Source organism: Nansenia antarctica (assembly GCF_963989245.1).
Source record: "Nansenia antarctica genome assembly, chromosome: 8".
NCBI classification, from domain to species: Eukaryota; Metazoa; Chordata; class Actinopteri; order Argentiniformes; family Microstomatidae; genus Nansenia; species Nansenia antarctica.
The window spans coordinates 16,255,204-16,282,339 of NC_137678.1; the positions used below are offsets into that span (position 1 = coordinate 16,255,204).

At 44.6% G+C, this 27,136-nt stretch overlaps 2 protein-coding genes across 2 annotated transcripts in view; both read left to right on the forward strand.

Moving 5' to 3' along the window:
* The window catches only part of LOC308163931 (cohesin subunit SA-1-like), a gene marked incomplete at both ends in the record, with an annotated part of 16,712 nt that extends 13,784 nt beyond the window's left edge, over positions 1-2,928 (forward strand). Inside the window, 6 exons of the mRNA XM_080538103.1 lie at positions 181-273; positions 1,007-1,207; positions 1,736-1,803; positions 2,161-2,248; positions 2,348-2,428; positions 2,905-2,928. Of these exons, the coding sequence (XP_080394229.1) occupies positions 181-273; positions 1,007-1,207; positions 1,736-1,803; positions 2,161-2,248; positions 2,348-2,428; positions 2,905-2,928 (555 nt within the window). The remainder of the gene's footprint in view (positions 1-180; positions 274-1,006; positions 1,208-1,735; positions 1,804-2,160; positions 2,249-2,347; positions 2,429-2,904) is intronic.
* Positions 2,929-12,375: 9,447 nt separating this feature from the next.
* LOC308163932 (piwi-like protein 2) overlaps positions 12,376-27,136 on the forward strand; it is a gene marked incomplete at both ends in the record, with an annotated part of 30,527 nt that continues 15,766 nt past the window's right edge. The window contains 17 exons of the mRNA XM_080538104.1: positions 12,376-12,630; positions 12,926-12,981; positions 13,992-14,112; positions 14,505-14,689; positions 14,920-15,030; positions 15,175-15,292; positions 15,411-15,535; positions 15,936-16,016; positions 16,129-16,242; positions 16,725-16,913; positions 17,375-17,459; positions 18,194-18,286; positions 18,810-18,950; positions 21,238-21,351; positions 22,084-22,272; positions 22,511-22,612; positions 24,967-25,083. Of these exons, the coding sequence (XP_080394230.1) occupies positions 12,376-12,630; positions 12,926-12,981; positions 13,992-14,112; positions 14,505-14,689; positions 14,920-15,030; positions 15,175-15,292; positions 15,411-15,535; positions 15,936-16,016; positions 16,129-16,242; positions 16,725-16,913; positions 17,375-17,459; positions 18,194-18,286; positions 18,810-18,950; positions 21,238-21,351; positions 22,084-22,272; positions 22,511-22,612; positions 24,967-25,083 (2,196 nt within the window). The remainder of the gene's footprint in view (positions 12,631-12,925; positions 12,982-13,991; positions 14,113-14,504; positions 14,690-14,919; positions 15,031-15,174; positions 15,293-15,410; positions 15,536-15,935; positions 16,017-16,128; positions 16,243-16,724; positions 16,914-17,374; positions 17,460-18,193; positions 18,287-18,809; positions 18,951-21,237; positions 21,352-22,083; positions 22,273-22,510; positions 22,613-24,966; positions 25,084-27,136) is intronic.

Consider the following 27,136-nt stretch of genomic DNA (forward strand, 5'->3'; position numbering starts at 1 on the left):
TGAGGCCATTGTAAAGCGCTTTGGAATAAGGCGCTATATAAGTCAGTCCATTACACACACACACACACACACACACACACACACACACACACACACACACACATACACATCAACGTCAGCGCTCATGGTTTGAACTTACTATTTGATTTCAATATGTTTCTCTTCCACCCCCATACACAGTACTCAGCAGACACAGAGAAGGTGTCCAGCCTCCTCAAGGCCCCTCTGTACTTTGACCTGGAGACCTACAGCAGTGCTGGCAGACTGGAGAAGGTAGGAGGGAGGAGGAGGGAGATGAGTAGGGGAGAGCGCTGCTTACACGCCCATAGCTATAATGTCATATTATTGCTCTCAGTACAAATATTGGAGAAAGAGGAAGGCAAAAGACTGAAATACTCCACTCCGTTCATCATATTCACCCTTCTTACCCCACCTTTTTTTCTCTTTTATCTTTGTCCTCCTTGTATTCATCGCTTCTTCGCCTGTTGTCGATCACATTACATTTCTGCTGCAGGTGCACACACACACACACACCTTTATCCAAAGCGACTTACAACAAAAACATTTGTGTATGTAAGTGAATCATCTATCCACCAGTCATGGCAGGAAAAGGTCATCTATGCTCAGGGCCAGGGGCCATTGGCAGTCGTAGTGCTAGAAGAATATATATATTAAATGTAAAATATATATATATATATATATATATATATATATATTAACAGTAGAGAAACTGTACAGGGGGGGTAGAGGGACAGTTAAGATGTAGCCTGAAGAGATGGAGGTCTTCAGTCTACGGCGGAAGATAGGGAGTGACTCTGCAGTCCTGGTTCCACCAGCTTCACTCTCTCTTTTCCATCAGCGTTCACTCTCTCTCTCTCTGTCTCTCTCTCTCTCTGTCTCTCTCTCTCTCTGTCTCTCTCTCTCCCCCCCCCCTCTCTCTGTCTCTCTCTCTCTCTGTCTCTCTCCCCCCTCTCTCTCTCTCTCTCTCTCTCTCTCTCTCTGTCAGTTTCTGGACCTGCTCCTGTCCCAGCTGTGTGGCATCGTGGAGAAGCACATGGACTCTGGGGTGTTGGAGGCATGTGCCCGTGTGGCGTGTGCCCTGTGTGCAGAGAGCTACACCTTCTCCTCCCGCGCCGACCTGGCGATCAGACAGCTGCTGGACGGCCTGATGGAGCGCTTCAGCTCCCATCTCAGCGACCTGCTGCGGGTACACACACACACTCTTACACACACGAACGCATACACACGCACGCACTCACACACACACGCACACACACTCGCACGCAATCACGCATACACACGCACGCACTCTCACATTCGCACTCACACACACACACTCTCAAATTCGCACTCACACACACACACACTCTCACATTCGCACTCACACACACACTCGCATTCGCTCTGACACACACTCACTCTCACACACACTCTCACACACTCACATGCTCTCACACACACACACACACACACACTCTCTCATACTCACACACACACACACACTCGCATTCGCTCTGACACACACTCACTCTCACACACACTCTCACACACTCACCCACACACACACTCACTCACACACACACACCCACACTCACACACACGCTTGACTTGAGTCTCATTCAGTTAATCTCTCTAGTCTTTAACTTGAGCTGATGAGGCTTGTGTGCGCCCCGGGTGTAGATGTGAGAGAGCCTTTGAGGTGTTGTGGGTAATGAGGTTTCCTGTCTCTGCCCAGGGCTTTGCTGAAGAAGATGATGTGTACAGTGCTGCGGTCGCCCTGAAGAGGATCGCTGCCTTCAGCGGGTAAGAGAGTGTCGACTAGTGTGTGAAATGAAATACTACTGATGAAATGCCCTTAACACATATTTTGAATAGGAATGGCCAAGCAAAGGCCTTTAATCGTTTTCAGAACAGGTGTTGTTTGATGTGATTTTCTTAAAGTATTTTTTTTTATTTACTTTGTGTTCTCTCATCTTTTTATAATCATATTATTCTATGTGAGTTTGGATGTCTGTGTGTCTGTGTGTGTGAATGTGTGTATGTGTGTATGTGTGTGTCTGTGTGTGTGTGTGTGTGTGTGTGTGTGTGTGTATGTGTGTGTGTGTGTGTGTGTGTGTGTGTGTGTGTTGGCTGCCCTGATATGTGTGTTTCTGTTTTCAGTGCCAAGGACCTGACTGCGTTGAAGCTGTTTGAGCCCTGCTTTCAGTTGCTGAAGAGCGGCGTGGAGTCTGGAGACTTCGACAAGGAGGTGTGTGTGTGTGTATGTGTGTTTCCTCGCATCTCTCCTGGCAGACACTGTATATAATACACACACACACACACACAACTTTATTCTATCTGGTTTCAGCTGATGGTCCCAGCCCTGAAGTGTGCATATTTCCACCTGGTCTGGGAGAAAGTGAGGGTGTCCAACTCTACACCAACCAAGGTGTGTGTGTGTGTGTGTGTGTGTGTGTGTGTGTGTGTGTGTGTGTGTGTGTGTGTGTGTGTGTGTGTGTGATGATGTCCATAACTCGACGTGTATGTCCATCTGTGTGTGTGTGAGAAAGTGTGTGTGTCCATATCTGTGTGTGTGTGTGTGTGTGTGTGTGTGTGTGTGTGTGTGTGAGCGTGTGTCCATATCTGTGTGTGTATGTGTGAGTGACGTGTGTCCATATCTGTGTGTGTGTGTATGTGTGTGTGAGCGTGTGTCCATATCTGTGTGTGTGTGTGTGTGTGTGTGTGTGTGTGTGTGTGTGTGTGTGTGTGTGTGAGCGTGTGTCCATATCTGTGTGTGTGTGTGTGTGTGTGTGTGTGTGTGTGTGTGTGTGAGAGTGACGTGTGTCCATATCTGTGTGTGCCTGACTACTCTGGCATTGCCTGTCTGCCGTATTTACCTATTTATTTTGTATTTACATACTGTAGTATTACCAAACTCTGTCCATCTAACCTATTAAGTTCAGTACTGAGTAAGGCAAGACACGTTCTGGACCATAAATCACTCCACACTCTCTACTGCTCACTGCTTTTACCATATTTAAATTATTGTGCGGAGGTTTGGGGCAACACTTATAAATGTAGACTACAATCACTATTAATATTGCAAAAAAGAGCCATAAGGTTAATTCATAATTCCGGTTATAGAGATCACACAAATTCATTATTCTTAAAATCAAAAACATTAAAATTCACGGATCTGGTCCACCTTCTAACAGCACAAATAATGTATAAAGCAAATAACAACCTACTCCCTAGGAATATTCAAAAATGTTTTTTTGATAGAGATGGGAGTTATAATTTGAGGGGGGAGTTAAATTTAAAACATATTTATAAGGTTCTATCTCAGTTTTTGGTCAAAATTGAGTTTTTTACATAATCTGATCCATTAGGTGTTTATTAATGCCTGTGTGGTGTTATTTTTTAAAAGTTGACATTTTTTTGCTAGTAATTAATAAAATACAAAGGTTCCATCTCACAAAACATAATGGAATGTAAAAACTTTGACGCTCAATATCTCTGAACTGCCCTAAACGGAGATAGAACCTTATCATTCTAAACGGAGATAGAACCTTATCATTCTAAGCTCACGAAGTGACACAGAATCCGATATGTGTACTTGTATGAATTCCATATCGTACACATTGTATATCACAACCAAATGAAGATGCTCAACAGATACAACAAAATATTGTGTCATATATACTGTAAGTATTGTATATAAAGACACATTTGGGGGTATTGCAAATACAGAGCAGGTTGATTCCTAGGTAGTGCCGTACCCAGAGCAGGTTGGTTCTGCACATGTGAGTAAGTGCTGACGAAGTCGTCTACTTCTTCTGGTGGAAAGAGGCTGGGCTGGATGAAGGTCAGGAGGGAGTAGACCTCCTGCAGGTTGTTCTGGATGGGGGTCCCAGTGAGCAGCACTCTGAACCCCACTGAGAACTGCAAGGTGAGGGAGGATTGTCACGGCAAGGCAGACCATGGCAAATGCTGAGAAAGAGGGTTAGACTCAATTCGGTTGTTAAGTCTGACGTCACTTCTTTGTGACGTTTAGCAATTTCCGGGTCCAAATAAAAAACTCCCCACACCAGTGTACCAGTGTACTAAAGCACCAGAGTACCAGTGTACTAAAGCACCAGAGTACCAGTGTACTAAAGCACCAGAGTACCAGTGTACTAAAGCACCAGAGTACCAGTGTACTAAAGCACCAGAGTACCAGTGTACTAAAGTGGTAGAATGACAGTTCAATCGTTTTTTAGGCTCGGATCTATTCATACAACAAGGGACACAGCACTTTCCCGTTTTTCCCATATTGTCAGCGTCTTTGAGCCTCGGAAAAGCGCTATACAAATATAATGAATTATTAGCGTTACTGCGGCATTTCGAAGAGAGCGCCTCAGCCAACGTTGGACCCGGAAACACGTCACGACTTAACAACCGAATAGCAGCGGGGGGCTGGTGGAGGGAGAGATTGGCATGGAATGGAATGAGGGATGGTCTCAAACACATGATGTCAACCTCCACCAGCCTCTCCTGGTCAGCAGGTAACTTACCTCTGTCAGGGCTTTGTGCAACAAGGAGTTCTGGTTCTTCAGCCTGTGAGCCTCGTCCACCACTAGAACCTTCCACTTCCACCTGTAGACAAGATCATGTTGTTGTATACGGCCTGTGGTGTATAGTGTTGGATTTTTGAATTTGCTAAGCATTCTGGGTGTTAGCTATGAAGAAGTGTCAAGCGCACCTCCTTCTCAGGAACGAAGCGTCGTTGAGACAGAGCTGAGGAGAAAGAGAGAGAGAGAGAGAGAGAGAAAGAGAGTGAGAGAGCGTTTTGAGTGAGAGTCAAATTGGACACATCCAAAATCCAGATAAGACTTGAGTTGAATTAATGGAGAAATTCATATGAAGGTCAAAGGTGAATATATAGACAGTTGAAGGTCGTATATAGACAGTTCGTGAGCTTAGAATGATATGGTTCTATCTCCGTTTAGGGTAGTTCAGAGATATTGAGCGTCAAAGTTTTTACATTCCATTATGTTTTGTGAGATGGAACCTTTGTATTTTATTAATTACTAACTAAAAAATGTCAACATTTTTTAATAACACCACACAGGCATTAATAAACACCTAATGGATCAGATTATGTAAAAAAAACTAAATTTTGACCAAAAATGGAGATAGAACCTTATAATTCTAACATCACGATATATAGACAGTTGCCACATTGCCACACAGGATCACCTCGTACGTGGTGAGCAGAACATTGAAGTGCAGGTTGTCCATCTCTCTCTGCAGCTCCGCCCTCTTCTCTTTGCTCCCAGTGTAACACAGCACAGTCAGACCCGGGGAGAAGCTGGGGGGGCAACAGTCTGTCAGAGCACATTCATACGACAGGCCAGGAGACCAAGCTCTTACTGCGCAAACACAGCACTAGGACATTCATGCTTGGTTCACATAACAACACATGAATACTAAATGCCTGAGTCAACCTGTATTTTTTACATGTTTGGCATTTAGCAGACGCCTTATTCTAAAGCGACTTACAATCAATACATTTGACTAAGCAAGTGAATCATCAATCCACCAGTCGTAGCAGGAAGAGTAATCCAGCTCAGGCCCGGGGCCATTGATAGAAGGAAAACCTTCTTCTCAACCTGTTTTTTTAGTTTTTTTAAATATATTTAGACACTGGAGAAACAGAGAAACAGTACAAGGGGGGCAATAGACGTTTTTAGGGACACAGTAGAGGGGAAAGCGGGTGTCTTCAGGAGACGCAGTGCTGGGGGGCAGTAGATGTCTCAGGAGGAGCATGACTTGTACAGTAGATGTCTCAGGAGGAACATGACTTGTAGACTCAATGTGGACAAGGCTCCCACCCAGTGGCTGGTAGGAGCTATGTTAAGTGAATGATTGTCTGGGACTAAGATATGAAGTGTTTTGATCTTCTCACCGTTCCATCTCCTGCCTCCAGTTCTCCATGACAGAGAGTGGACTCAGCACTAGGAACGGTCCCTCGTCTCCTAAGGCCCCTCTCGTGTACACCAGCAGAGAGATGGTCTGAAGGCAGCAAACACAGACAAACACATCTTCAGGGCTCTCAAGTCTCACGCATTGGGCATGAGACAAGGTGTGGCCCAATGCGTGAGACTTGAGAGCCCTGCGTCTTGAAAAACATACACATATATACACAAACATACAAACATATAGTAGCAACCAACATCTTGTTGAATGTTGAATGACAGAACTAAGCAAACGATACATGCACATCGTTCCACCTATGTAAAGAGATGGACAGGGGGAACAAAGGTAACATCAGGGTTCGAGTTATGTGGGAGCCAATGGGAGCTGAGCTCCCATAGAGATGGTCTGAGGCTCTCTGAGCTCCCATGAAGGCAGTAAAATCAAAAATCTGTGGGGGTCGCTAATAATACATTACCACAACTATTATTTGATCAAAATGTCAATGTAATGAATATTATTTAATTTATATTATAAATATTGTAAAATAAACACGTTTTTCAAAAGAACTACGCGCACCATTAATCTCCTGTGAATGACAGTATGCCTTTGACTGCCTGCACTTCACCACCAAGACACCATGGGGCGCAGTAGAATATTGTGCAACAGCAAAAGGTTGATTAATCAGCTGTGCGGTAAACCGTTGGAACACACAGTGCACAGCTGATTAATCAATTAAACCAATAGCAGGGGTCTTCAACCTTTTTCAACCCAAGGACCCCTTGGACGAGAGACAAACAGAACAGGGACCCCCACATGTAATATATATTTTTAAATGTCTCACATTTTAAAGCCTATAATAACTTTTATATTTACTTCATTCACCTTTTCTTTCACCGTATTTACCTATTTATATACTGGGTTATTAGCCTATATGTGTTTATGATTGATAAAACGTTCATGCATTATTATGATTGGTTATTATTATTGTTGTTGTTGTTGTTGATGAGGCTATGATTTTCTATTATTATTATTATTTTTCAACAATGAAACTTTTTGCTTCAGGAAGCCAGGTATGCCTACCTCAGTGAGATGACTGGCCCTCGTTGGTGGTACACAGCTTAAGACTTAGTCTCAGAAAAGTACTTCTCAAATTGACTTTCGAGTGCCTCCAAGTGATCAACAATTGCGCATTTCACGTCAGGCGAGGGCACCGCGGAATCCGCGGAAATGCATTGAAATGCGCAGCCAGCTCCGCGCGGTAGCAGAATCTCGTGGATAGCTGTGCGTAATTCAAAGACGCGCGCCAATACTGATCCACGGGAAAGCCATCTGACCTCGGAATGGTAAAGGAGCGCGTTATAGCGGCGCATAGAGAAGCAAAGAGGCGGGTTTGTTATTATCAAACTAACTAAATTAGTAACGCTATGCTAGTTATTAATTAATTAATTTCGCAATGAAGACCGAACTGCAGCGTTTTAGCCAACACCTAGCTTGCAAGACAGGTGGGTTTTTTTCTTTCTTTTTTCCAGCTGACGTTATGTGAGACTCTAGAATCATGGGCATCATTTATTTTGTAAATAGTTTTTGTCAAAAGTAGCTTATTATTGCCTATTAATGCTTGTACTTTACTCAATATCATTTTTGTTATATTTTTTAATTCTCACTGATTATTTTGGTGAAAAATGTCAATTATTATGACAAAAATTGGCGGACCCCCTGCAGTACCTCTGCGGACCCCCTAGGGGTCGCGGACCCCCGGTTGAAGACCACTGCAATAGAGTGAGACACCAGTTGCCTTTCAGGAAGTAGTGAGATCGTGCACCTAGCCTATTATTGAGAAGCAAACATTCATTCATTAGCTATACAGGAGTATATACATACAGTAGCTACCATGCCGCCCAAAAAAAGGCCACTGCTGCCGACCGGGTCATCAAGCCTAGAAAATGTCGGGTTTTTATCAAAGAAACCTGCTATGACACCTAACGTTAGCCCTGCTGCTACTACTGTTACTACTACTGCTGCTACTACTGAGGACTCTGCTACCTACTGAAAACAGACCACTCAGCCTACTGAAAACAGACCACTCAGCCTACTGAAAACAGACCACTCAGCCTACTGAAAACAGACCACTCAGCCTACTGAAAACAGACCACTCAGCCTACTGAAAACAGACCACTTTGGTCTATCTTGTCTCCGTAAAGGTAAGGTGGCTTTTACTTTTTACTAACCTAGTGTACTAACCTAATGTATTTTTCGCTCCTTCTGTATAGCAAAAATAACAAAATTATTGGCCGAGATACATGTGTGACTATCGCTTTTATAGCTGTTGTTTCATGTGGGGCTGTTGATGTGGTGAAATGAGTAGCCTGCAGCTGTAGCGTCAGGATATGTTGGGATTTGAGGATGAGGATGATGTTTCTGTACCGGTACCGTTTTTAAAGTATCGATTTGTCACCGGTATCGAATAAAACCCAAACTGTACCCAACCCTAACTATATGTTTACATGCCAACTAATTAGCTAATTCATTTCTTTCATTTAGAGCTGAGGGGAGCAACAGAGAGACGGACAACAGGACAGCAACAGAGAGACAGACAACAGGACAGCAACAGAGAGACAGACAACAGGACAGTAACAGAGAGACAACGGGAGAGGAGAGCAATAGAGACAGAACTGAATGCACTGAACCTTTTTTTTATTCTTTGCATTATTAACACTGTTGTGTTATTGTGTTATTAAAGTGTTTAAGTGTTTTATGGTAAAGCATTATGAGTGGTGTGTGTGTGCAGGGTGCTCGTGAGTTGTATATTTTGGGGAGGGGGAGGCTTGTGTATGGGGGCGGGGGGTCCTCACACAAAGGAGTAGCCTAGGGCCACTGACCACCTTAATCCGCTACTGCCTATAGCTAATTAAAACTTGTAAGTCCCATCGCTGTGTGGGCATGATTCGCGCGTGCATGAGAACATTTCGCACTGTTATTTTGGAGACCCCCACAGAGTTCAGCTTATAACTCGAACCCTGGGTAACATTGTAGCATACCTGACATGTCTTGCCCAAGCCCATCTCATCTCCCAAGATACACCCCTCCTGATTCTTGAGACATTGAGTCAGCCACTGTACTCCGTCCAACTGGTAGGGTCTGAACCGTATCCCTGAGGAGACACACCAATGTTGAGCACAAGACAAGTATAAATAAAAGCTAATGAATTATGCTAGTAGTAGTTGGGTTGGCTGCACGTTTTGGCTGTTCCACTTGCAGCCGTCATTCATTGCCACGATCATGACGTGCAAATCCTGTATTATCAGGAGATCAGGTCGTCATTTACTTGACAGATTCTTAACAGGTAACAGTTCATTCATGTTATTTCGGTATAGTTTGCTTGCATGATTATGTCTTTTCGCATGTTTCGTAGGGCAACATAATATGGCAACATTATATTCTGAAATCTGGAATCATTTTCATTTCAGTTCAGTCATAATAGTTCAGCCACGAACTTTGTAAACCCCACTTCTGCAATTCACTCTCAGACAGATTTGTCTTCACTTTCCCTGGCACTTTGTTTTTTATTTTCTGTAGGAAGCTTGTCATGTTTTCCGTAGATGATAAAAAAGCATTTCTAGTGATAGATTTGAAGTGAGGCTCAAAAGCTTAAATCAGAATCTATAAGTATAATCAACACACCTAGATTCTTAGCTTCATGTTTGCAGTTTGAAAGCAAGGTTCCCATGATATTCGATACATTTTGTCTTTTGGTGGTTTTTGGTATTCATAGCTTTCATGTGACGTCACAGCATAGTGGAAACGCCCACCTGACGGGCAAAAGGCACTTTTTGCGGGCAAAACCCACGGGCAAAACCCACTTTTTGCGGGTTAATAACTTTGATTTCCCGTGGGTTAGGAAAATAATTCCAACGTGTCCGGATAGAGTAGAAGACAGGGAATCCAACACTATTTGAATGGATCACCGTGGACACAGCAAGGAGCGAATTCCCGGATATAAATATTCCCTCGCCTCGCTGACAGCGGGAGTTGGGAGTTTCGTCCAGCAGCCGGTGAACGCCCGGTTGATCGAGTTTCATATTAAAAGTATATGTTCTCGGGGTGTCAGCGCGGTGGTTAAGGGCTCAAAATGACCGTATACCGATGGTGAATTTAGCAGTAATAGTCTTATGTTTGTACCACCTCCATAACCGGTGTTATTCACGGGAAAAGCCGGTCAAGGAGGCACCCTTTGCAGGTCAATAACTTTGATTTCCCGTGGGTTAGGAAAATAATTCCAACGTGTCCGGATAGAGTAGAAGACAGGGAATCCAACACTATTTGAATGGAGTCGGTCCTCCACTCCTATCACCGTGGACACAGCAAGGAGCGAATTCCCGGATATAAATATTCCCTCGCCTCGCTGACAGCGGGAGTTGGGAGTTTCGTCCAGCAGCCGGTGAACGCCCGGTTGATCGAGTTTCATATTAAAAGTATATCTTCTCGGGGTGTCAGCGCGGTGGTTAAGGGCTCAAAATGACCGTATACTGATGGTGAATTTAGCAATAATAGTCTTATGTTTGTACCACCTCCATAACCGGTGTTATTCACGGGAAAAGCCGGTCAAGGAGGCACCCTTTGCAGGTCAATAACTTTGATTCTCCGGGGGTTAGGAAAATAATTCCAACGTGTCCGGATAGAGTAGAAGACAGGGAATCCAACACTATTTGAATGGTGTCAATCCTCCACTCCTATCACCGTCGTGTATCTTGATAGTTCTTCATGAGTGAGGTGGTCTAAATAGTAGGCAGCCATGTTGAGCGATGTTGCTATGATACTTTTTGCCCGTCAGGTTGGTGGTTGCTAGGGAAGAAACCACGTGACTGAAAGCTATGAATAGGCTACCGGGGTTGTGCATTAGGTCCAATTGTATTCTTATTGCGTCCAGATTGATTGACAGCTATCGGAGCCAATCAGCCCCCAGCTCAGGTGAATGACTGTTAATAGCAGCGCCTTGTCAACGGGGTTTCCTCGCCATCACAGCACGGGTAGTTGGGGGTAGTGATAGTGATTCATCCAGCAGAAGGCAGCAGCATCAGAGTACCTTATATTTCTTAAGTGAAGAAAAACCTCCAAAACGACCCTGTGAAAAGCAGTGAAAGTTTTCAAAACAAAACAAAGAGGTTTGGTGTTCTGTTTCATGTGTAAAGGAGTATGATGTTATGCAACGAAATTAGAGTGTAACCATGAGAAAACTGTGTTGGTCTCGACTCTCCCGTTCCTCCGTCGAGGCCATGTGCTGCTAACACGACCTGGGTCACTGCGGTTGGCTATGTTCGTAGCTAGGCTAAGTGACCTAGATATCCATTCAGATAACATGAACATAGCCACAGACATGTTCAGCTATTAATGTTGGGGGGTGTAAACGTGGTCGCGTCTGTCTGTCTGTGATTAATGCAGTTTGAAATACAGCTCGTCGCCTAGGCAATGAAGCTAGCTAGCCTCGAGATGACCTTTCTAGAATATACAGTACAGGCCAAACGTTTGGACACACCTTCTCATTCAATGCGTTTCCTTTATTTTCATGACTATTTACAATGTAGATTCTCACTGAAGGCATCAAAACTATGAATGAACACATGTGGAATGATGTACTTAACAAAAAAGTGTGAAATAACTCTAAATATGTCTTATATTTTAGATTCCTCAAAGTAGCCACCCTTTGCTTTTTTGTTGTTAATAAAAAAAAAATGTTTTGTTAATAGAATATAGAATAATAATATTATATATATATATAATAACATATTATTATTAACACATATTATATTTAATATTATTATTATATATATTTTTAAAAAAGCAAAGGGTGGCTACTTTGAGGAATCTAAAATATAAGACATATTTAGAGTTATTTCGCACTTTATTGTTAAATACATAATTCCTATGTGTTCATTCATAGTTTTGATGCCTTCAGTGAGAATCTACAATGTACCAAATAGTCATGAAAATAAAGGAAACGCATTGAATGAGAAGGTGTGTCCAAACTTTTCGCCTGTACTGTAAATAGATATATATTTCATATATCATTCATCATATCGATGAAATCAACTATCTAGGCAAGGGGTCGGCCATAGACGGCGACCCTGGAGCAATTAGGGGTTCGGTGCCTTGCTCAAAGACACGTGACTGACCGGGGTTCGAACCGCCGACCTCACGATCATTAACCGCTGGCTCTACCTGCTGAGCCACTGCCGCCCCTAACACTAGCTTGACAATTGTGGAAGCCCGTTCACCTATTCAAAATAAATGCACAGGATATAACAGAAAAACATTTTTGTTTTTTCGTGAAATTTAATTGACGTCGGATGCCTTTTTGTTTGGATTTTCCCCAGTAAGTAACATTAACCATTTTCTTTTCAATTTTAACTTAACAGACATTGCATGTGAGAGCCATCTGGAATGGATCCAAAGAAGCCTCAGTTCCCAGGCCACACCAGTACTTGGCAGCAGCAGGCGAGGGGGCGTGGACGCCTGTCAGATGAGTCCGCCATAGGAAGAGGTGTGCCTTATGGGAGAGGTGTGCCTTATGGGAGAGGTGTGCCTTTCCCTGTGTGTGAGCCTCCTGTCGGCTTTGCCAGGGGCCTCCCCCAGCCATCCAGAAATGATGGACTTGGTCGTGCCAGAGAGCTGCCCCTCTCCACAGCTGAGCCAACGGTAGGGGTTGCAAGAGGAGCTCCCCTACTTGGCCTGGTGCCTCCTCCAAGGCAACCCCCTCCCGGTCAGACCATCACACACGATTTACGTGTAGTGAGCCAGCAGGTTGGTGATGTTTAACGTCGGGCCGGTCGTCTGATTGGTGGTCTACTGATTATTCCCCGTAGCTCCTACAAAGTATTCTAATTGTGTGGAATTGACAGACCATTAATTAATTAATTCATTAATTCATTAATTCATTCAAGATGCGTGGGCATCTCCTCGACCTGGGATCGCCTCTGGTGTCCATGTTCAGAGGAATGGGCATAGAGCCCTCGCAGGCCTCGTGGGCCCGGGGAACACCGGCAGTGGGTGAGTATATTAAAGACTAGAATGAAGTGTTTTTTTAATTAATTTTATTTATATACATTTTGTTTTTGTGCGTAGTTTTTTTGTTTTGTTTTGTCTCTCACTCGAGAGTCTGGGCTGGGTGGGTGTTTAGGGGTAAAAAAAAAAGAAAAAAAGAAGGTGTTCTAGTTCTCTGTTCGAACACCAAATGGGGGATAAAGAAAAAAACGGTGTTCATTTACTTATTTTGAAGTCAATTCTATAACTCGTATTTGACATTTGTATATTCTTATACCTGACTTATATGCTTCTATTCTCCAATAAAACCAAAAAAGACTAGAATGAAGTCAGGCTGGGATGTGGTTATCTTCGACCCCCCCCCAACCCAGAGTTAAAATGAGTACTCCACATTGAATAACATTTGAACATGGAATCTCCCATCTCTTAAAGTCTCTTTTTTTTTTTTTTACAAATCTTATTATTGCAAACAATCATTAGCACGTGACAAGAAGTAATAGCAGTCTTTGTTTACATTTTATTTTTATAATTTTTTTAATAAAGAGGAGTGATACTAAGTTCTTTGATATGGTCTAATAGGGGATCCCAGGTAGTGTGGAAGGTATTCAGAGATCCTTTTAATGAAAATCTTAACTTCTCCATTTGAAGGCATTGTAAGACATCCCGTATCCATTGATCGTGTGTTGGTGGGGAAGCTTGCTTCCATTTGAAGAGAATAGAACGTCTAGCTAGTAGAGTAGTGAAGGCAATGACACGGCACATAGTAATGGGCATATTCTCAGATGGGGGGAGGCCGAACAGTGCAGTCCTAAAGTCTATTATTGATGTACAGAGTCATCTTCAGTAATCAGTCAATTCTCTTGTGTCTGTGGTTGTGAGCATAAATGTGAGTTAAATGTGTAAAGACTCAACGGTACGGCTGCTTGCTGTGATTACCAATGTTCACAAGCTCTAGAACGGATGAGACGTGTGCTGAATCCCCCTGTGGTGTATTCTGCTGTTGTTTTTGGGTGAAGGACGGGGGGTAACTGGAGATTTCGGGGGGGCAGAGCTGCAGCCCCAGACAGCCCCGGTCAGTGTCACCAGCGGCCCGCGGGGAGACGGAGCCCCGGAGGAGGTGATGGGGAGAGGCAGCAGGTAGGGAACGGGACACGGCTGCACACGAGCTCCAGCTCTGCCTAGCCGTCGGCTGACTAAGACCAACGCCTCACGCTGTGTTAGTCCGGGTGACGCGTTCTACCAGCACCACTGCCTGACGTCCAAGGACCTTCATAGCGCGAGGCATTGGCCTTAGTGCAGAGTGCACCCTCCTACAGATCCCTCACTTCATTTCTGCACTTGTTTCTGTCGGAATTACCTGTAGAAAGTTTCTTGAAGTAAATGCGCAGGTAATCGTTCTGTGTGATCGTTATGCTGTATGCCCGCCTGCCGGAAATGTTACCAGCTATGTGTTGTACGTTCACACCCAATCGGGGACGGGAGGGTGTTTTAGGACGTTGATATTGGACCTGAGGTCTGTCTGTTTACAGCTTCCTCGGCCGAGGTTTTGCTTCTCAGACGGTGGGCGTTGGAAGGTCGGCGCTGCCCCCGTGGGGTGTTGGGAGAGGGCCTACTGTGCCGCCCGCTCTCCCCCCTGGTCCAATGCCGTCTCCATCCTCCGCCGGTGCCCCTCCGCCGTCTCCATCCCCATCTCAAGAGGCTTCCATGCCTGCAGGTAGACCGCCGCCCAAGGCAGAGCTGAAGATGGAAGCGGCTCGGTAAGCAACCGTTCACATGGTAACAACCAATACTGTTAGCTCAGACCGTATCAGGAAGTAAGTGATATTGCTGTCATTATGCGTGTACCGCAAATTGAATTCGTCTTAGGATGCCAAGATCTAAAATGGGATGTATTGTTATTGTTATTGGTCTGTATGTGTTTGTTTTCTCTCTCTCTCATTGCAGTGAGCCATTGCATAAGACTGGTGTGCAAGGAACTCCACTGCCCATCGCTTCAAACCACATCACCGTCAGTTGCAAGAACGAGGCCGTCTACCAGTACCACGTCACGTTCACGTAAGCATTACGACCAAAACTAGCCTCTTGTTTATCCAATTGCAGGTTATATTCAGAGGACAGCGATTAGGAGCTGAGTAAATGTAACTTTGGCCTGCTGTTGAGGAGTGAAACGTTTTTCTCAATTTTCGTCCCGCTTCACAGTCCGAACGTTGAGTCCATGGGTATGAGATTTGGCATGATGAAGGACCATCGCTCAGTCACGGGGGAGGTCGTCGCCTTCGACGGCAAAATCCTCTACCTGCCTGTGCGGATGGATGAGGTGTGTCTAATAGAGGTTTTCTATGACACCTGGCTGATTCTAATTGTGAATATGCACTTATAAGCCCTAACGAGGACAAACAGCACCCGTTCTGATGTTAACCCGCGGCCCCTTACAGGTGGTTCACCTAAAGAGCGAGAGACGGACTGACAACCAGGAGATCGACATCAAGATCCAGTTGACCAAGATCCTAGCTCCCAGTTCTGATCTGTGCCTCCCGTTTTACAACGTGGTGTTGAGGAGGTACGGAAAGCGCAAGCCCTTAATCCCATTCATGACCACTGCACATTGACATTTGGAGAGACCTTGTCTGGGCTTTTTTGTTTAGACAACCCCTCCTGTTGTCCTCTCTGTGGGAGCCCTGTTTGTTCTCGAAATAGAATGATTATGCTCGCTCAATAGCTTCTACAAAAAAAAAAAAACTGTTTTACACAAAGCCAGACTTCGATTTAGAAACGATCCATTTTCGGACAGCTCCTCGCCAAAGTAACTAATTATACAAATTATTATTATTTATTATTTCTATGTGTAACCATAGGAAAAAAAGGGATGTCTGTACCGAACGTTCAATTGAGCTTGATTGAATTATGTCTGTCCCGTGTGTGTGTGTGTGTGTGTGTGTGTGTGGGGGGGGGGGGTCAAGGGTCATGAGGATCCTGGGCCTGAAGCTGGTGGGGCGGAATCACTACGATCCGACCAGCGCGGTCATACTGGGGAAACACCGGTAAGTACTAGTAATGAGTTTGGACTTCAAAGAAACGCATTTTAAACTCTTTTTTTCTTTCTTTGGTGTTTTTTTCCCATGCTAACTTGCAGCTGACCCTCTGTCCCCACAGGCTGCAGGTGTGGCCAGGCTACTCCACCACCATAAAGCGCACGGACGGAGGCCTGTACCTCGCAGTGGACGTGTCCCACAAAGTGCTGAGGAACGACTCGGTCCTGGATGTCATGTGAGCAGCACCCTGCGTCTGTCACGGCCTCCCTCCCTGAAGGGGTGGTCACATTGGGCTTACCGTACGACCAGAGCGCTTGCCAAGACACAATGTGCTGCAGCGAATTGTACATGATACAACTTTTCATGGAAGTGATGCATTTTTACTCACAGTGCTTAGAATGTTCATCCACATTTAAACACACATTATGCCTTGTCCCTGGGCATACAGACCACACAGTCTTGGCACATTCACTGATACTCATATATACTCACTTCATATATATGTTTAAACACAGGCATCATTTTCAATCTGTGCAGTGGCACGGATTTAGACACAAGGATAGGATAGAATAGGATACAACTCAAGGATACAAAGTCCTTGGCTTCAACCACTTTAAGCCCACCTACGGGGCTTGTAGCTTGTAGATAGACTGACAGGTGGATGCGGTAAGACAGTGAGCGGTGACAGGGGGACTCATGGGCCCTTCTGCTTTGAAGGAACGTGATCTTCCAGCAGAGCAGAGAGAGCTTCCAGGACGAGTGCACCAAGGAGTTGATAGGCAGCATCGTCATCACCCGCTACAACAACCGCACCTACCGCATCGACGACATCGTGTGGAGCAAGTCCCCCAAAGACACCTTCACTATGGCCGACGGTTCCCAGATCAGCTTTGTGGACTACTACAGGTAGGTCTGACTGTTCCCAGATCAGCTTTGTGGACTACTACAGGTAGGTCTGATGGTTCAGAGATCAGCTTTGTGGTCTATACAGGTAGGTCTCTGACTGTTCCCAGATCAGCTTTGTGGACTACTACAGGTAGGTCTGATGGTTCAGAGATCAGCTTTGGAAGGACGAGTGCCATGCCACGTTTGAATAAAGTGTTTTTCTTTTAAAATTATTTTTTATATATTTTTAATGTCCATCAATCAAGCTTTATTTATATAGAGCCTTTCGTGCAATACAAGGGGCTTAACAGTAAAATGTAAATATGACAATACAATTCTAATACACAATAAAGTAAACATGAACAACAATACAATTAAACTACAGCAATACAGTCAAAATGAACAATACTACAATTAAATGCAGCAATAAAAATAAATAGTCTAGTGTGTATTCTAACCTGCTTTGCTTCTTATCTCAACAGCAAAAACTATGGCATCACTGTAAAAGAGGGAGACCAACCCATGCTGGTCCACCGCCCAAAGGAAAGGTCCAAGCCCGGAGAAAAGGTCAAACTATCGTCCTAGTTCACATGAAATGCAAAGAAGGGCACTAGATTTCTGTACCTCAATGCAGCTGTTGTTATTGTGCTACATACTCATGGTGTGCAATATTCATCTCAAACTAGGATTTGGATCACAACATCTAGACTTTATACAGGACTCGTCTAAATTCTTAAAAATCAATGCCACCTACTGTCTGTGCTGAGTATTGAACGTCATTTCAGCATGTGTGGGCTTTTCATACCTCTATTGTATTAGCACATTTACCTCCTAGACAGTGGTGTAGTCTTCGTGATATGCAGGACTACGCCGTATACCCACTATAGCACTATAGGAAAGGCCAAGGATTTCCGTATAACCACTTAAAAATGTGTGAGGATACGTAACAGCGTTTTGTGACAGAACTTTCACACTTTCATTCATAAAATTCACCCCGTCTGTGTTATGACTCACTTGACTTTTGGACCACTGGGACTGACTATAGCGTCATATATCATCAACGGGGGGGGAGAAATGCGACCTGAAATATGTCAAAATGCAGCACTATCATGCACAGATCAGCCTTATAACATGTAATGTTAGATATATAACGTTAGACAGAGAGTGCAGATTTATTTATATGGCGTTCCGGAATTAACGATATGAGGCTGGGAGGGAAAAATCACAGTATACCCACTAGAAAAAAACTAGACTACACCACTGGTGCTAGATAATGTTACGGGAACCTATGTGTCTTACAGCAAGTCATAACCCGCGAGATCCTCCTCCTGCCCGAACTGTCCTTCATGACGGGGATCCCTGACAGGATGAGAAAGGACTTCCGGGCCATGAAGGTAAAGTCGTCGTGTCAGCCGCTCAGGCTCCGCCTGGGGTGGTGTCCCTTGACCTCCACCGTTCATGAAGCCCTGTTCTTTTTTTTCTTTTTTTTTCTATCACTTGAGTTTTTATTGGGTTTCAGCATAGACATGGACAGGACATCATATCTCCATCTTAAATGGTAAAACAAAGGGTAAAGAAACAAAGCATGGCCCCTCAACAGAGGGGTAAAAAAGTGAAAAGAAAAAGAAAAGTAAGAAAAAAGGGAGAAAATAAGAGGTCCGGAGGTGTTTCAATAAACATGTTACTGGTAATATATTCTGAATGGGTATTAAATTAGAAGATGTCACGTTTCATATAAATGTTCAATTTTTCCCCAGTATTTTTCAAATATATTGATTTTGAGTCTCAAAAGGTATGTCATCTTTTCCATAACAAAAATGTCTCAGACAATGTCCAGCTACTGTTCCTGTATGAAGCCCTGTTCTTAACACAGTCATTGACGGTAACAGTAACTCGGCCTTGCTTTTGTATACCTAGGACCTGACCATGCACATCAACGTGAACGCTGAGCAGCACACCCATTCACTGAAGCAGCTCCTGAAGCACATCAACACTAACCAGGAAGCCGAGACAGAGCTGGCTCGCTGGGGGCTGGACGTCAGCCAGGACATCCTGGTGGTGAGACCTCCACACACACACACACACACACACACACAACCTCCTTACTCTCTGGCCCTTCTGTCATTCTCTCTCTTCTGTCACTCTACTGTTTCTCTGTCGTTACCTGTAACTGTCTGTTCACCAAGCACAAAAAGCTGTACTCCACAACCTTTCTAGAATCTATAAAGCGTAATGCCTTATTCAGGGTTCCCGCGCTGGTCTTAAAAAGCCTTAAAGTCTAAAATCCAACAAAGTTAGTTATTCAGTTATTCGGTCTAAAAATGAGGTACTAAGTCTTAAAAATGAGATCCTGCAAGGAAATCAGTCCGACCACATCTATTTATGCAGAAATTAATCAAGCTGGAACCCAAAAAAAATCAAATTCGCTTCCTTTTTTGTCTGTATGGCAGTGAAATCCCTAATTTCATCACCTCAAGGATGACACAAAGCGATCATATGGTGTTGCGAATAGGTCTAAAATTCTATTTAAAGAGGTCTCCAAAAAGGTCTTAAATTTGACTTGTAGGAACTCTGTCTAGGCCTAAATGAAGAAGTCAAAGTCAAAGTCAAAAGTCACTTTATTGTCTCATCACTGGGAGATTTGTATTGGGCTTGCACCCCACAGCAGCCAACAAAGAGCAACAGACAATACAGAATGTTAACACACAAACAGAAGGCAGCCCTGATTAAAACAGGAGTGGAAATAAAACGATAAGCAAGATATTCATCTGGTGCAGTTTAAAAGTTTCGACATTGTTTTATAAGCTCCCAGACGATAAAAATAATGAACAGTAGTCTTGCTAAAACCATCATCTCGTTACCACACAGGTATGAATACAGGCTCACACAGCGTTAAACTGCTAAAAACACGATAAAACAAACAAACATCTAGGACGAGGCAGCCCGGGTCGCTACAGAGCAGCGCCACCGGAAGTTAGGATCCTTAGAAAAGTGAAGGAACTGATGTAGACGAGAGGGGGGGAAAACTCCTCCCCTAAAGTGGCTTGTTAGAGGGCTGTCCTCCTTAATCAACTAAAAGCAGTGTACAGCGAGAAGGGTAAGAGCTATTCTCAAGAGTCCCTCCCCGCTGATGATGGACAGCTGGCAGGACTCCAGAGGACTTTCTGACATCTCCTAATGGATCAGGACAGCTGCTGAAACACAAACACCTAACGAGTTACAGAGGACTCTACGGTGAAGGCGAAAGAGCGTTTATGCATAGCCCCTGACTCCTAATCCTTCATGCACATATGCACAAATCCACAACCTGGTTTTACGAGCACCTGGGACTGATTTCCCACTTGAAAAATTTAATGCACACAAACTCGCGACGAGCACCAATGTCGATCATTCGATACGCTATAGATATGAGTCAACATCGATATGAGAGTGGTATATCACGAATATAACTCTCTCCTTCCTCTTTATGATCATGTAAACATTGTTGGTCGCAAGGGTGCATGAACATTTCCCCGGCCAGTCAGCCATTAAGCTCACAGAACAGACGTACGTAACCGACTGGTAGAAATACAAATGTAAGTTGATTCCTTTGGTGTTCAAAATGTATCCTATTTGCAAAGATGGGTTTCTAGCAAACTTGAAAAACTGCACACATACACTGGCTCCCCGCTGGTGGAATGAGCTTCCCACGGCTATCAGAACTGCAGAGTCACTACCCATCTTCCGTCGTAGACTGAAGACCCATCTCTTCAGGTTACACCTTAACTGCTCCTCCTGAGACATCTACTGCCCCCCAGCACTGCGTCTCCTGAAGACACCCGCTTTTCCCCTCTACTGTGTCCCCTAAAAACTTCTATTGACCCCGTTGTACTGTTTCTCTGTTTCTCCAGTGTCTATATTTAAAAAAAAACGTAAGAAAAACCGAGGTTTAGAAGAAGGTGATAGAAGAAGGTTTTCCTTCTATCAATGGCCCCGGGCCTGAGCTGGATTACTCTTCCTGCTACGACTGGTGGATTGATGATTCACTTGCTTAGTCAAATGTATTGATTGTAAGTCGCTTTGGAATAAGCCGTCTGCTAAATGCCAAAAATGTAAGAAATGTAAATGTAAAAAGCATGGGCATGTGAGGTCTTTAGCTGTTGTCAGCATTGGGCTGCGACTTGCTACCGAAGCACGACTTGCTACCGAAGCACGACTTGCACTATAAACTAGAAATGTTTTGTTCTAACTAAGTAAGCACCGGCTGAGGAAATGCAACTACAATGATGGACACTGACATCCATCACTAACACAGACCCTGAACCTTCTCTTTGACCGATTTTAACACTTCTCTTTTTTGCGTCAGACTACAGGAAGATCTCTGCCCTTGGAGACCATCTGTCTGCAGTCTGCATCCTTTGTCACGGGCGCTGACGTCAACTGGTCCAGGGAGATTTGCAGGGACGCTTCCATCAGCTGTGTGAGTCTAGGGTCGACCACTGCGCTATCCTGCCAAGGGACTGACTTGTGCATGCGCCGCGATCTTTATCAGAGTTGATTAAAGATGCTCCGTGCCGCCGCGATACGTGGACCCCTCAAACTGTTAATCGACAAAACAAGAGAAATTGAAAACAGCCTGAGGGCCTCCCTGTCACACAAATGTTTTTTTGGCTTTCTGAGCGGCAACTCACTCAGCCTGATTAATTGTGTCTGTATCGCTCTCTCCTCATTTCATGCTGTCGAGGGCAAATTTCCATTACCGTGTGTGAGTGGTTGGTTTCTTCAGGCTTCACTGATTGCCTGGAGGTATGTCTACCTCTCGGGTTATCTTGGTTGTCAAATGTAGAACAGCCATCAGGTGAGATGTTTATATACAAGTACGTCCTCCTGTCTCACCTGCACTTTTTTATTGCCACCGTTTACAGGTTATTTTTTTCTGAGTGGGGCAGTCCCACTCATATTTGTCATTTCATTGGACAGAGATAGTGAAGACAGACAGGAGAGTAAGGAGAAGAAGGGTATGTCAGCAGGGCATGGGTCTGATTCGAACCCAGGCCGACATGGGCGTATGTGTGCACTGTAGAACCGTGGTGCTACTCCCCAGGCCACTTTCTTGTCTTGTTCAATGTATTATTTGTTTCAAATAAGATAGAAAAAGTGTAGAGCGTTCGGTTTTCATCCGCTCACTGTCCTGGTCCGTTTGTCTCTCAAGATCCCCATGCGCTGCTGGGCCATCTTCTACCCCCCCCGCTGCGCCGACCAGACGGAGGAGCTGGTGGCCACCTTCGGGAAGGTGGCGGGGCCCATGGGTCTGCGTCTGGACCGACCCATCCGGGTGGAGCTGAGGGACGACCGCACGGAGACCTACGTCAAGAGCATCCACTCCCAGCTCACCAGACAGGTAGGGGGGGGGGCCGACAGGCGTCTGTCTGTCTCACTCCGCGAGGGTGTCGTTCATAACACACGGACGGTAGTGCCTGCCGACTTGAGACAAGTGTTGTGAAGTAATGAGTTTATTGATTTGATTGAGTTTATCGTACAGAACAAAAGCCAGTGAGTGGGGTGGTTCAGGTTACCATAGTGACTGTATTCATGAACTTTCCCTCTCTCTCTCTCTCTTTTATCGTGGCGCGTTTCAGCCCAACGTGCAGATGGTGGTGTGCATCATGACAGGCAACAGAGACGACCTCTACAGCGCCATCAAGAAGATGTGCTGCGTCCAGAACCCCGTCCCCTCGCAGGTCCGTCACGCCTCTCACCACTGGGATCACCACAGACCCAAACCCCTTCAATGTTCAAAGCAGGGCTCACCACAGACCCAAACCCCTTCAATGTTCAAAGCGCTTAAAGTACTCGAATTTGACGCTCAGAAATGAAATGTAAGACCTTGAAAATCTGACAGTTTCTCAGTTGGGTCTCAATTGATTTCGAAGTTCCCCGGGTTCCATGAGAATTATCCTGGAATATCATTTCAGATGTTGTTGTTTTTTTTGCGAGCAATATATAACCACTTCGGTTTTGTTTCCCGCTGTTTCAATTGACGAGTGCTCTGCTGCCCTGTTACGCATGCTGTCGTCGTGGTAATGTAGATAGACAACATGGAGTGCGATAACAGAACCACTACATGGATGTAATGTGGGCTTGCTTCAAGGAGAACTAGAACATAACCTAGGTGAACAGGCCTCCATCCATCTGTGTAGGCACTACTTTGGTTTTAAATCCAGCAACTTACACGCGCCTCATTGTTAGACCACCGTTAGTGCTAGCGATATCCATTTAGCACTATTAGTGCTAGCACTACCCCCCCCCCCCGGGAACCTCTAAGGTTAGCCACGCATTGATCATTTTCTTAGTTTTCAGGCAAAAGTGTCACCTTTTTGGGCCATCACCAGTTTGCACCCCTGCATTGAATTCGGTCAATACGATGTTGCAAATAATGAACTGGCGGTGTCAGGTCAGGACTTAGGAATCATTAGAATATCATTTTAAAGAGCTTCCATATTGAATATAACATTGACGGACATCGTTGGTGTAACGGTAAATAGCCTACTGTAAAAACAACAACAACCTGCAGTCAAATGTGACGTCTGGAGTGAAACTAATGTAATTAGCGTTTGGAAACACCGGTGTGATGAAGGGCGCATGGCGGTTCTTCACATGCTGCACTGGGTTTTATGTCATCGCTTTGATCATGCAAATAATGATAGCCTGTCTGTGTTGCTGTTGAGGTTGAAATGGGTAAGCCATTCATAACTGTAGTGTCAGCTTCAATTCATCATCATGAGGGTCAAAGCTAGACTGAGAGTGCAAGCGGTCCATTTGCGCCTTTTGGGAGCAGGCGTTAACCACACCTCAGGACGTGACTAGGAGAAGTCGGCGATCAAAAAAAGCTGTGGTAGTCATGGAAATGCCTCCCGTTTTCTTTTTTTGGAATAATGCTATTATGTTAAAAACACGATTGGGGTAAAATGGGGGATGGAGGAGGGCATGGGCTTCACAATGGCAGAGTTGTTTTATTATAGTCTCACCTCGCACCCGCGGGCGTCGGTTTGGTATGATGTGTTAAAGTAGTCCTGTGGGATTTGGATAGTTAGTTAGATGGTTGTATAGTTTGACTGAAGCGGTATCTTTTCTACGATAATTATAAGAATATAATAAATGACAGATGAGAAAACGGTCTCCCATCACAGTTATATCCTTTCAGATAATAATAATAATAATAATAACTTTAATTTATATAGCGCCTTTCAAAAAGCCCAAGGACGCTTTACAGGGGAATGATCGGACAGACAAAACAGAAAACAAACAAAAGCAAAACTGAAACAATGACTAGGGGCCAAAGGCCTTGGAGAACAGATGAGTTTTGAGGGCTAGTTTGAAGGAGTCCAGGGTGGGGGCGTTGCGGATCACTGTGGGGAGGGAGATACAGTATGTGTAATGAGGGAGATGTGTGTACGCCGATAATATGCATGGAACTTTTCCTGGATACATGGTGTACAGGTTTTTCGCCCTTGCTTGCTTGCTTTGCGCCGGTGGTCCTTGGGCCTCCCCTTGGGGGCCCCCGGCTGCCCGGTGTGCTTGGTCTGTTCCGCCGCCGGGTCACCTGCTTGGCCGTCCTTGTGCGGGGCCTTTGTGATCTGTGCTTGCTTGGCTGGGCCGGGTGTGCTGGTGGTGGGGCGGGCTGGGTGTGTGGGGCGGCGGGGGCTCCCCGGGGGGGGGGTGTGGGGGCCCACCGCTGGGTGCTGGTAGGCAAACTGGCTAGTAGTCGCTCTATGTATAGAGGGCTGCAAGGGAATTTTCCTGGCTACATAGTGTACAGGTTTTTACTTTTACTTTTGCCTGCTTGCGGCTCTGTCAGTATTGATTGATTGATTGATTGATTGATTGACTGAGAATGTTCATTATGTGAAGCGCATTGAGTTGCATCTTGTAAGAAATGCGCTATACAAATAACATTTGATTTGATTTGATTTGATATGTGAATGCTGGGAGTAGGGGCTAGGGACAGAGACTATACACAAAACCAAATGTTTCTCAACTGCTTGTTCAGTCAAACCCAAAGGTTTAATCACTTGTGTTTGTTCACATTGTGTAGGTCATCAATATCCGGACCATCTCCCAGCCTCAGAAGCTGAGGAGCATCGCCCAGAAGATCTTGCTGCAGATGAACTGTAAACTTGGGGGAGAGCTGTGGACTGTGAAAATCCCTCTGGTGAGTATGAAACTCGTATTATGCTGGGTGTCCACGAAGGTGACTATGGTAAGATCAATCAATCAGACTGTATTTATACTATAATGCAGGACAAGTAGGTAAAAACAAAGAGATATCAAAAACACAACAAGATAAAAACAGAGAGATATTAAAAACGATATTAAACAAGATAAAGGACAAAGATGTTCTGTAAATATTAAAATATTAGTTTTTCTGTGACAAAAGACGAGACAATAACTGAACGAAAATGCACTGCTCAAAGAAATGAAGGGAACACTTCGAGGATATGCCTCCCCAGATCGTCACTGACACACCAAACCGGTCATGCTGGATGATGTTGCGGGCAGCATAACGTTCGCCACAGCGTCTCCAGGTGCTTTCACGTCTGTCACATGTGCTCAGGGTGAACCTGCTTTCATCTGTGAAGAGAACGGGGCGCCAATGGCGAACCTGCCAGTTCTGGTGTTCTCTGGCAAATGCCAATCGAGCTGCATGGTGCTGGACGTCCCACTAGAGGACGTCTGGTCCTCATGCCACCCTCATGGAATCTGTTTCTATTTGGTCAGAAACATGCACATGAGTAGCCAGCTGGAGGTCATTTTGTAGGGCTCTGGCAGGGCTCCTCCTGTTCTTCCTCACATAAAGGAGCAGATACCGGTCCTGCTGCTGGGTTAGCCCTGTCCAGCTCTCCTTGTGTAATGGCCCATCTCCCGGGTATCTCCTCTACGCTCTTGAGACTGCTGAGAGACACAGCAAACCTTCTTGCAGGGCTTAAAGTTCTCCGGCACGGTGCCGGATTTCCGGCGCGGGGGAATTTTGAGCAATAAAATAAAATAAAATCACATGCTTTTTGTTTACATCGTAATTTAAAGAGTCATCTTCAGCAAAGAGACAGTTCCGCCTACCAATGGTATCACATTGCTCAAGCCAACCAACGACTTCTAGCCAATCGGAGGCAGAGTAGTGGGGCGGGCCTTAAGAAGTTTGAATGAGTGTAATGTTAGCTTGTAGAGACGTTCGCTTTTAGCAGCCCGCTATCTCGCTAACTTTAGTAAGAGTCTATTAAAATGGAAGCCAAGTTTCTTAAACCTGGCGAAGACACAGCTATACTAGAACGAGGAGTAAGGAATAAATGGCGCTGGGCATGGATAGAGGAGAGTAGCAGGGTTTTTCCTGCATAGAGAACTATGAGGCGGCTGCCTCCGTCCCAGCTCTCGACAAAACTCTGACAGTCGTATTTTCTACAAGCTTCATTTCTAACTGCAATTGCGGCATTGCGCCGACGTGGTGGCGGGGGCGCTGTTTCACAAATAAGTTAGCTTTCGCGTTTGCTAGCGAAACAGCTGATAGTTGATGTTGACTGCTCAAGGAGAATACATATTTGAAAGTACAGAATGCCTGAGAGCCTTATATTGCATTATATTACATTATATTTTGAATGGTCATCTGGTGCCTGAATATTGTGTTTTCCTTTACATATATAATGACATTTCCACCATAAATTGATGGAGAAAGGGCACAAATTGGTGCATATCAATTCACCAGAATGCAAGAAATTAAGTGTTTGATGTTTAAGGACCCCCAGACAGCCCTGCTTCATGGGTCCCCCCCGATGTCAAACACCACTGGTACCACCTCCCCAGGAAAAACCCTGAGTAGTGACGGGAAGCCTTATGGGACGTGGTGCCAAGAAGGAGAATATAAGTGATAGTGGCTTAATAAGTAATCAGTTTGTTCTTTTAAAGACATGTATATATTTTATTCTGTATTGTTATAGTGATAGTGGCTTAATAAGTGATGCAATCAGTTTGGCCTTTTAAAGACATCTAAATATATTATTTTATTTTGTATTGAGTATAAAACAGTATTATGAATGAATGAATGAATGGTCTTTATTGTCATTAATACAGTACAGGTACCATACAACGAAATTTAGGAGGGGGGGCTCCCCTGGTGCTTGGAAAAAGACTAAAAACACGAGGGCCAAGGGTAAAATAAAAAAGGGAAAAGAGCTGGTTACATAAATAAAGGCTATGTACACCATCTACTATAC